General features: G+C 42.6%; 1 protein-coding gene across 1 annotated transcript in view; it reads right to left on the reverse strand.

Moving 5' to 3' along the window:
• Window positions 1–11710, reverse strand: part of LOC133122485 (disintegrin and metalloproteinase domain-containing protein 12) — a 97731-nt gene extending 86021 nt beyond the window's left edge. Inside the window, exon 1 of the mRNA XM_061232472.1 lies at window positions 11340–11710. Within this exon, the coding sequence (XP_061088456.1) occupies window positions 11340–11448 (109 nt within the window). The 5' untranslated portion in view covers window positions 11449–11710. The remainder of the gene's footprint in view (window positions 1–11339) is intronic.
• Window positions 11711–12078: the final 368 nt, after the last annotated feature.

A 12078-nucleotide genomic window follows, 5' to 3' on the forward strand; every position in this document is an offset into this window, starting at 1 on the left:
ATGCCAGCACCCAATGGCTTTTTTATGAGGAGCATAAAACAAAGTGTAAACAGAGTTTTTAATAAAGCTTTCTGCACTGAAACTTGGCTCAATTCTGCCACTACTTCCTGGTGAGGAGGACAATTCTTGCCGCTTATAGAACCTAAATCACAAAGGCAATCTGGCCTGCGATCAGTGTGAATGTATTTGCGTGTGTGTGTGTGCGTGTAGGTGTGTATGTGTGTGCAGGTATGTGTGTATATGCTTGTGTGCGCACTTGCTTCTGTTGTGCTGTGTGTGGGGGGAGGGACAGGAACACAGAGGGACAAATTGCACTGTATGTGGCTTCCTTTCTCCTCACTACCTCAATATACAGTTTATCTTCATTCTTGGATATAGGAGCCACATAATTATTCTCACAGGCCTGCAGTCTTGAAAGGGAGGTAACGAGAATTGCAAATAGAACCTCCCATATTTCATTGCTGGCAAGTACCACTGTAATGACCCTATCCCACGGCCCCCAACAGGAGACGAAGCAACTATGATGCTTTATTAAACTCAAGAGTCTGCTTCGCAACCGACAACATTTGAGCCTATATGGAATCCAAAAATATTGCTAATTCATAAGTATGTTTTTTCCCCACAAGTGTAACACATAGCCTTTCATCCCGTTTAATAAGAGGCACTCTCAGCAGTGTGGAGCAGCAGAAGAACAGAGTAGGGGAGGGGGGGAGGGTGTCTGGCTGAAGGCCAATACAGGTATTAGTGCCTCTTTATAAAGAGACTCATGTCACATTACCAGCCAGCAGAGTGACTTGTCTGCTCTCTGAAGTCATTTTGTGCTGCCACAAGGTCACTAGAAGTCCATTTGACTAAATGTGAAAAATGGCACCATTAGTATCTCCGCAACAGCTCTGACAGTAAAAGATCTCAACAGAAAAAAACCATTAAAGACCAAAGGAATTTGGGTGGGAGTGGGGGTGGGAGGGAGGGAGAGAATCCGAACTGGAAAATTTCAGACTCCTTATCTAAGGACGACCACCAGCTCAAAAACCTTGGGGATAAGTCTTCTCATAATGAAATAGCAGGGACGACACAAAAGACAGGCAATATACACATTTTATGCTATATCAAAAGAAATGGCACAGAGAGAATAAAGTAGAACAGAGATGGGGTATATTAGCCTCTTGGGTGAAATGCTGTAGGTGCTCTCTCAGTCTGGCTAATTTACCACAATGGACGATGCTTGTCATTACTTACAGCACAAGTTAAACACTTTGTAAGATACTGCCTGCCTAAAAGACTTTGACATTCATTATGTGTGGAGTCCGTCCCCTTGTGCTCGAAAAGGCAGAACAAATCTGCTCACAATTTTGAGGCAGGTTCATTACAACGAGTCCTGGCGGTGCCATTGTTCTCAAATGCCAACGCGTCTGAAATGGACTGATCGCTTCTCAGCATAAATTAAGGTTTGCCTATTAAACCCTTTGAAGGTACAATTGATGTTTTAGGGTAAAAGCTAAAAAAATTATCAAAAGAAGCTCTCTTTGAATAGGCCAAACATATAATTCACACTTACAAAAAGGAAGAAGAAAAAAAATGTCCAGGGACACGGTTTGAGTAATAAAAGAATCTGTTAAAATTACTCATGAAAGGCACTTTCAGACAGACAATTTTCTACAGTGCATGCAGCTCATATATTATTTTTTTGGGAGTTCGCAGTGATTACTGCAGTTAACTTTTGTGGCTTCTATAAAGAGCGAATGTATTATTAATGTAGGTCTAAGACACACTGTATACCTCCTAGCGCAAAACAATGCTGTTGGCTGCATAAATAATTAAGTACAAAATCATTGTACTTCCCCGTGTGAGCATTTCAAATCCCTTGGCACCAAGAGGAGCCAAACTTTACCAGCACAAACAGATGCGGAGGACAAACGCGTCCCGCTCAAAATCTCTGCCACCTCACAGACATGTCCGGCTCCCCACATCCCTGGGGGAAGGAGGTGAAGAATTCACTGTGCTCGGTCACTGGAAAGGGTATGGTTTGTGCTGTAGTTCTAATTTCAAGGACACTGATACTGCAAGGTTGCCAGTCAGAGGGGAACATCAACCACAAGTCAAAGTTCAGTTATGACTGGGCTTCCTGTAAGAGATAAATTGGCAGTGGGTGATGCATGCTGGGGGAAATCTGCCGGGGCAGGGGGGGTTGGGGGGGCTCACCTCGCCTGCTCTCGGCTGTCCCACCCCCCCTCACCACTGTGCCCCATGACTATGCTTCAAATCAGCTTGGTATCCGAGAGGCCAACTCCAAAACCGGGCAGTAAGGGAAGATTACGTATAAGCAGTGGGCAGTCCCAGGGGCAGGAGGGGGTGAGATAATGGTAACATGAGCTGCAGCCCAGGGGGGAAGGGATCCTCAGAGAGGCATCGTTGCGGTGCCTGCCCTCCCCCCACCCGCCCCTCAGGGGTCCGGGGCCCTATGCATCCCCCATTCCTCGGGGGCAGCTGTGGAAACGTCAGGTTAAGGGCCACTTTGGAGAACAGGAAATGGAACTCCAATGCTGCTCACTCATCACACACCCTTCCAGCACCGCCCAACAGGGTCACAGGCTTACCCAAGTGTGTGTGTGTGTGTGTGTGTGTGTGTCCACTATATATAAAATTCAAGGGCTCTAACAGTAGCATGCTGGCCCAATCCAAGCACATCCATGACATGTCTAAGTAAAACGCATTAATCTTTCAAGAAAGCCCCCATGACTTTAAAAATAGAAGAGTGATGTAACCTCCTGCCAAAGACTTCTGCCAAACTGCACCCTCCACTGGCAGCTGAGGAAAATTCTAGAAAAGAGGCACTCCCACTACCTCTCTTTCTCTCTCTAACTTCTGTTACAAGGGCATCTCATCCTCCGCTGCTGTGACAGGGTTCAGATTGCAGTTAGAAGTGGGTGACAGGACGCTGATCCTGGAGGGTGACCCTGCCAAGACTGGCCCTTATGTCCAGCGCGTCCTCTGTGCGGATGACACGCCCGCTGGCAGGACGCCAGATCCTTCATCACCCCGGTCACCGCCTGTCAGACCTCGGAACGAGAATGGTGTGAAAAAGCCTTTAATCTGAAAAGCCCAAAAAGGCATTCATTTAGCAGAAACCCAACGGCTTCTGACAGGCCCATGGGAAGCACGCACGGCTGGCACGAACGCAAACTCAAAGCGAAAAGCCCCAGTTGTGCCGAGACCTTCTAACCAGGAATGTTCTGGAAAAAGCATACTGCAGGGTCTTTATTTCCTGCCCCACCCCCTCATATGCACACTAACCTAGATACGTATACTATACAGCCATAATGTACACACTAAAATTTCAGCCCGGTCAACACATGGAGCGATATCTTGGGATTTGTGGACTGTAGTAGGAGGGTATAGGTAAGCAGGTCACATTGGTTTCAATGTTGGTGTTGATGTTGTTACTGCAACACTGATCTCATGAAGTCAGTTCCCGATGACAAAGCAAGTTCTTCCTGTTGTGTACAAGCTGCTGTTCTGTTTACTTGACTTTCTACTTGAGAAAGTACTTTAAGAATATTTTGGATGGCTTCTTTGTTTTGACATGAATGTGAGAGAACTTGAATATTATTACGGTATGAAACAATGCAAAAATCCAGAATACAAATACTGTATACACAAAACATTGTTCCAATAAAAATAGGCAAATTATCAAGGGTGGCTAAACAAGATACGCGTCTACCGTAGCTAGTGTTCTGTTTGAAAAAAAGCTACAGTACTGCAAAAGAATGGAGAGCGTGGTGTTTCAGTACAGGCATTCTAATAAATAAAATGAATAAATAAAAAAGTACAGACATTGTACTCTGGGTCAAGCCAAAAATGTCAACTTATCTCAGCAACTTCCAAGATATCAGTCTCACAAAAACAGATGACGGCCCATCTGGAACGGACTACCTCATGAGTGTGGAGGGCAAAGGAGGCAAGCAGGAAGCCCCACTGTGTTATGCTGAGACAACACATCTGCGGTGAGACAACATAGTGGCACCACTGGAGCAGTTAGCCAAAACCAGGCAGGTAAGGACGTGGACCCAGACCAGCCGCCCAGAGATGCCCAGCGACCCCTGGCCCTCAGGGGTCCCAAAGGGCCCGCGGCCTCGGTCAAACACGAAAAGGAGAAGGCCTTTTTCTCCCAATGTCTTTTCCAGAGCGAGGCATGCTGTGCCACTTAGCCTGCTGTTGCTCCATGTGCATTCCACAGACCCTCAAGCGCTCATCTCTTGCACTATCAGGAAGCTATGGCTGGCCCCTCTGACCCACAAGGAAGGACAAGAAGCAGACATCTTTGTGTGCATAGCTTCTCCAGGGACTCCCAGGGCAGGGCAAGATATCCATTTGGAGACTCCAGTAACAGTCTCCTGTATTAGCTCTGAAAATAAAATGTATCTGTATCTCCTAAGCATTAGGAAAGAAAGCAAGCAGAAGTCTGAAGAGAGCAATGGGGAACCAACTGGGGCACCATTCCCGTTTCAAAGACAAAGTGCAAATATGTGCCCATAGAAACGCAATGCATCACTCAGCTTAGTTTCTCTTCTGCTTAGCATGCGCTTCCAGTCAGCTTGTTAGTCAAAGATAAGGGGTAGCCTAATTAGGACAATAAGAACCCCACAGAAAGCAGAGCTCAACAAGCAAAACAAAGCTTTTCTTGATGGTACGTTTGAAGGAAGAGGGTGAAATGACCTGCACTTTGAACCCTTCATCTTGTGGATCTGGAGTAGAGCTGTTTCCTCAGTTTAGGGGCTTCTAAGGGGGTGGGGTAAGGAGGTGGTGGTGGTGTTTTCCTAAGATTCAGAAGGGGTGAGACAGTTGGACAGTAGAGAGTTGGACAGTGGGACATGCAGTCAGTTGGACAGTAGACAATTGGACAGTGAGACATGCAGTCAGTTGGACGGTATACAGTTGGACAGTGAGACATGCAGTCAGTTGGACGGTAGACAGTTGGACAGTGAGACATGCAGTCAGTTGGACAGTAGACAGTTGGATAGTGAGACATGCAGTCAGTTGGACAGTTGACTCTCATACACACAAACAAAGTTCTATTCCCGGCCATGACACTCCAATCCCATATCCCATCTGTAACACTCTCTGCTTTCTGCATTTCTCAGCAAAGTGAAAACCTTTAAATGGAGGGTGGACTTCCCCCACTCCATAACTTTTTCTTAAAAAGACTCCAGAAGATTAAATTACTAGATTAGACGCTTGCACGGTGTCTAATCTTACACTGCACTGCACATTTAGGCACTGATCACCTCCCCACCCCTCACCAACAGCAGGGTTTAAAAATCTGGTACCAAGCTCTGCTATCTGTCAGAGCTTATCAGAGCTTAGTTTTAAACACCCAAAGCATTTTCCCTCTTTTAGCCTCAGTTATAGCTGCAAAATTTTGCAACGATTCTAATTGAAATTCAATGGGTGCACAATCAAAACATAAATCAGCTTAACTGCTAATGGAGTTTGTGCTGTGTATGGTGCTTAAGGGTTCTTATGAGTACCCCCAAGCTGCGAGTCCATTTCTAATAAGTCAGAAACTTTCAAGAATCACAGTCGGTGCCTGGGTTTTTGCTCTCAGCCCAAGTTTTCTTCAATGACCAATAACCACTTTGCAGCACGATTTTCCATTAACTGTCTTTAAAGAGGCAACAAGAGAGCCATGGAGTAAAGACCAACAGTATAGCAACCATGCAGCAGCAAGGCAAAAATGCACTGGCCAGATGCGGAAACAGAGCTGCATGAACTTACGAGAACATGAATGTTCATTAGATCCATCCCGAGATCAACAAACAGTAGACAGTCATAGCTGTGCGAGACTGTGGTAAATAGATTATTTTATATGTCCCAGTATAACAGTCTGTACTTTAAAAGCACTTGCACAACAGAATTAAAATGGGCCTCATATTTCCCTGAACTGGGACTAATGAGAAAGTGTGGTATTTTTGCATTCTATCACTCACCTGGAGAGGCTGGAAAACAAATTAAGCTGAAAGCATCTTCCTAAAGTACTGTAGTCTGCACCACTTACATTATGTGGAAAGATACATTTGAATTCCTCCAATAAATCATTTTAATTAAAAAAATAACGAGGGGTACTTTTCACACAACACACTTGTCTTACTGATAAAATATACGGTCTCAGAAAATTGGTCACTGGTCCCATTCATTACTGGCTACATGCATGCAAAGCAAGTATTCACTCTGCATGATTTGGTTCATCTTTTCCACTTTAGGAGGTTTGGGAAATCCCATTTGTCAACAAAATAAGTACCACGGCTTTGTTGAACTTATCTGTGTTGTCTATTTGAATATTTGAAACTTTATTTTGTTACAGAAATAACACCGCATATCTCAACGGTAGAATACAGGAATTAATTTAACTATCAGGGAATAACATACATTTATTATTTCACACCAAAGTCAGTACATTAGATGATGAGAAGTTAAAATGTAATTTTAAAAAATGAAAGTCCTCTGACCAATCTAAAAAATAATCATAATATTAGCTTTATTTGTATAGCACCTTTCATGCAGACTGCAGCTCAATGTGAAGAAAACAGCAGGCTTGATAATTGATGTACTGTGGCTCGGGGCTAATTGTAATCCTAAAGTGTGACACGCATTACAACTCCCTAATTTCCCTTGACTCCAATAATTCCATAGTGAACTATAGAGTACGTATCTCAGGTAAATTTGCATTACGTTCCACTGGGCCACTCAGAAACCACGGCTTGTGTTCAAGGCATAATCAAAGTTTAAGACCCATGGTTTTGCATCACAGTTGCAGTGAAGAAATGTCTATGGCTCTCTTTCATCACAGATGTAACCACTCAAAATGAAGCAATCTTCTCTAAACTTCATCCAAATGCATTTTTTTATTCTGCTTTCTCCAACCATAGACTCCCTGCTTTTTTTCTGGTGCAGTCAAAAAATGTTTATTCATCAAATTTATGTCAGTAAATTGAATGTGAAAGATCTAATTTCTAAAATGGGGTTATTCAAAACTGATATTGGCAATTGAAAAAAGAAATTTAAAGAATAATATACAAAGGATACATTTTTACATCCCCTAGTACACTCCTGAACAATCAAACAAATCAATCAAAAGTGCATTTTTACAAAGAAATTGTCACAAGTATACTCTAGCCTAAAGCCCTGCAAAGCATGCCAAATGCAACAACAGCAAGGACAAACTCTCTGGCAGAAGCACTACATAATACTACACACTTTGATCATGCAAAGTGGGATTCATTGTGTCAGTGAAAACTGTGGAATTGGTTTGTAGAAACCCTCAGAACCTTCAACCTTCAGCTGATGAAAAGCACTTGCAAACAGACTAGTTTTATAGCATAGTTTTGTATTGTTTATGTCACTCATGCCTTATGTTTTGTCCTATTAATTCGAGCCTGCAGCAATAACTACTGTTATCCCACATGACTTCTCTACATTATAAACAAAGGTAAATGAGAGACCTGCTGTCTCATAAGTCTCACAGTTCACTGGTCCTTATTCATATTGGACTCTTCCTACATCTGATACATGGCTTGTTGACTCGGGAGGCTTTCCGGCCATTTGTTTTCAGGCCCCTCCGTGGGTGCGTGTGTAATCTCTTCAGATGGTGCTTTTCAATCAGAATGCTAGACTCCACCTCCAGGGCTAATCCCATCCCTCACCCCTAAGGAGATGTAATCCAATTGTTTTTCTTTTTCATCCTGACGGACTCACATTTCATTTCATTATGCATACAAAATAAACATTTCACAAAATGACTTTTTTCAACAAAAGAGTCCTGTTTCAATAAATTACTCTGGCTAGCCATGCATAAACTATAATACAAGGGACAAAATATATTCAGGCAATTATTGACAACCAGACGACTGGAAAATACACCATATGACCCGTACTAGCTGATCACATTCTCACCAGCTGTGTGGTCATTCTCCCCAAATCAACACACTGAACCAATCAGAGAACATGACAGGGAAACACGCTTAGTATCCGTGTGAGAGCGGCAGAAAAGGTACGTCTCATTATCCAAAGATGAAAGATGGCTCACGTCTGTGCTGCCATTGACCTCTCGCATTCATCCCGGATTGTAAAGGTGAAAGCGAGAAAGTAGTCTCACTTCCACAAGTGTTTATTTTGTTCTCAACGTGTAGACTTGACTTCTCGTAAAAGCCAATGACCCATTGTGCCTCAGGGAGTTGTACTGTAAAGCAATGCAAGTTGCCACCTCGTCCTTACCTCCAAAATATGATGACAGCTACACATATCAGGAGTGAAGGCGTCCTAAGGCTACTCTTACTTTAAATCACTTACCCCTTCCTAAAAGTGGAGGTGATAACGGTGTGCCGGTGAAGTAATGGCTGTTTTCTCACAAGATCTCAGCTCTCCCCCCTCCCCCTCCAATGGTGGGAATGGTTTGGGGACAGGGCAGAAATGGTTGATCTTCATATTTAATAACCATTAACCAATGTACCCCTCAGTCGAGTGCATATGTTATTTTCTCTGTCGGGCAGGGAAACAAATGCAACAAACTCTTGAAGGAAATGCGCTGGTCTGAGGCATCACCCAGTGTAAGAAAGCCACATACCGTGTTTGCTCATTGACATGCTAATTAGGGTACACAAGTAACATAGTTGAAAAGCCTGTTTCACACATACCTTCAATTCCTCAATGACATACCAACTGGTGATCACACAAGGGTCCTAAATGTCCCTCCCCCTCCCCCAATGTCCTGATCAAAAGGAATTCACTAGAAGCACAGGAGGAAGTTACCTTACTCTTTGTCCTCATTTCAAACTCCTCTTTGAGTCCGTCCTTTCAAAACTGGATTAAGCCGCAGAAGTGACAGCAACTCAAAAACGGCAGGGTTTTGTAATTGAGCCGTGGGTGCTTGGTAGCTATCTAAATGTCTCCTTAGTTTGTTCGCTTTTAAGCTTTCATCGCTCAGAGCCTCACCGCTGTTCACACCTTGTGATCACTGCTGAGAATTGTTGTTTGCTTTTATAAACCCACAAGAGGGAAACTTGTCATTATATTTTTTCTTCAAGGCTATGCCTTGTCAGCCAGTTGTTCTCTGAAAATTCATTGACAAGATTTACTGTCAGCTTTGCTTACAGCTGAGCTGCTCAGAAAACAGTGGTACTATCAGCATTCAGGCCCAATTTCTTGGAGCTCGAGAGGACGGGCACACCATAACGCCTGGCATATTGACACATGTTTCTGATAAAGACTTGCTTAAAAGACCTCCCTGATAATCTGATATAGTACAGTAAATGCAATTCAAGTAGACACACAAACAAGAAACATGCTGACACAGAGACAGCATGTAGAGGATTCTTAATTTCCTGGCAGCACTAATTATTTTTTAATAAATTCACCCTCCCAACCTGCAACAAACCCCACGCAGTTATGCGGCCTTGGGTCTTGACCCATAGTTTCAGAGGCAGTTGTGATATAACACAGTTCACCATTTCTTCCTTTTATGGAGGCCTGAACCAATAATACTGGTAGCAGGCTGAGCTAGAATGGGGAAATGAAAGGCAAGCTTGTCTGGATCCAGGTCTAATGAAGCAAAATGAGCCAGTCCAGTCCTAGCTCTAAAGAGTCTGATTATAGAAAGCCTTGCATATTAGATTAGTTCCATTTTCTTAGCGTTCAATATAAGAATTACCCACAAGTCTAATAATAATTAGTTGAACTGACAACTAATTTCAAACAAAATTGTTGCAGCCATTAACAGAAAAGGGCATTATAGCATAATTCATTCTGAAATAGATTTGATGACCAGTGAGACTAATGACCGTGAACATCTTAATGCACTGCAGCCCAAGGAAAGATTCTGTTGCCAGTAAATCTGTCTATAAGACTGTAACAAATTCATGTAAGTCATAAAAAGAAGATAAAAACATGTCATAAAAACATGTTCAAAGTTGTGTTTCACTGCAAAAATAATTACTTGATTTTAATCTTACTTTAAGCCCTAATTTAAAGCTGTTATTTTTCCCTTCTGCACATTAATACTAACTTTTCTTAATTATACTATAAACATAATGTGTCATAATAGGGCTGCAATCTAAGAACATAAAATGATATCTTGTAATGGTCAAACTGGGCGGCTGTCTGGACAGGCTGTAAACTTGATTTACTGAAGCAATTTTGCTTTCCACACTAATGCTGTGACATAAACTATGTAACAAAGTGATGGAGCTATATAAATACACGTGAGAACACAGCGAGGTATGCTGATCAACTTAACACCCTGCCAGGTGCATTATTATGACACATCCAGGTGAAAATTGAACAAAGAAAACAAACAAAATAAAACGTGCGAGATGTGTATATAAATGGGTAGCGTCTGATAAGGCCTTTGCTTCTGCTTTAATTGCTATGGCAATGCAACCCCTGCTGTGTCATATTTTCCGAAATTGTTCTCTATTTTTATTTCTATGCATTGTCCTCCCGCACTTCAAATCTCGTATCGCTGCCCGCAAATTATCCACAGATACACAGCATGCTCAAAGCTCACAGCACTCACACTGATCTCAGCAGACTAATTGTTACACTCATTGTGTATGCAGAACTACAAATAGGTTTTACCCAGGGCAGTCATTTTCATTTTGCACTTCTTTGCACAGATACATTTCCATACGTGTCCGTAACAATAGGTTGCCCACTCACTCACTCACACACACACACACACACACACACACACACACACAATTAGCAGAGTCTTCATACGCACGAGCTGCATATAGTATACAGTGCATGTTTACTGTGTACTCTGTGTTCATATTGTTCAGTATTGTTCGACATTAAATAAGTGTACTTGCTGCGGAATAACTGTTTACACTTTACAGTTTAATGAGTACCACACCGCATTGTGCGCTGGCGTCTAATTCATACTGATGATAAAACATCCACTGAAGCTTAAATGCACCGATTTAACTTCGTCAATGCGAATAGTTTCTAATTAGCAAAGTCGTGATTAGAAAAGGAAAGATGCAGGGTAGTCAGCATCTTTGCAGAACAATAACACTGTCTCACAGAGTTGTTTTTGCAAACGCGCACTAGATACTATGATTGAGAGCTTGGCTTCTGTGAGCGTCTGAAATAAGGATTGTGTTTACATTCGTACACGTACTTTGCAGATCTCTTAAGCCTACTGCTATATCACTCAACAACGCACATTGCCATTCATACTCTGCTACAGTGATAACTGACTGCGAACAGCATTGGGACTCTTAAACACTTCGATATCCTCGTTCATTTTACTAACATAACTCCACATTTTACGTACCGATTCTTACCTTCATATCGGTTGAGGAGCACATTATCACTGGAGCACTTCACTGTTACTGACAAAACGTAGAGTACAGTAAAAAATGCTAAGTTTTCATTCCACCGCCGGCTTGTCATGATGCCCGGCTTGGGAGGAAAAGGCGATCAGATCGTATCACTGCAGCACGACCATAATATACAGTCAAACAGCTGATGTGCAGGAAGTGACTTCCTGCAATATGATCAAGTCCAGAAGAGAAGGTTAGAAAAAACCGTGGCCAAATTACAGGCTAGGCTACTAGCTAAAACTGTCCTAAACTTTCTAGTCTAGGATGTCCATCCTATGGGTAGGCTACATAAAGCTGACATTTGCTATATTGGAACAATATGGTCATGTGTCATAAAGAAGACACACTAAGAGAAAAACAGGACAGAAAATTTAGTGAAGCAGAAATGTGAATCTGAAAATGACAACGGTCTTCTTTTTTCCGTTTTTTCCCCCCAATGAACAAAGTCTTGTCTCACAGTACGACCATGTGCTTTGCCCAAGGAAGTCCGCGAGGTCCTAGAGCCGAATTTGCGGCTTGGCAAGGTTGCGCGTTCACTGTACCGGGTTTCAGACAAGTATCAGGGAAACACGCAGAATTAGATTTGAATTCTGAAAATTCAGCGCACGTTTGTGTTTCGAGGTAGCTGTCTAGCTTTAGTCAACGCAGCCCTAACAAGGGAGCATGCTTTATTCATATTTGCATCATTGTGTTTCTGAGC

Source organism: Conger conger, chromosome 2, assembly GCF_963514075.1.
Source record: "Conger conger chromosome 2, fConCon1.1, whole genome shotgun sequence".
Lineage (NCBI taxonomy): Eukaryota > Metazoa > Chordata > Actinopteri > Anguilliformes > Congridae > Conger > Conger conger.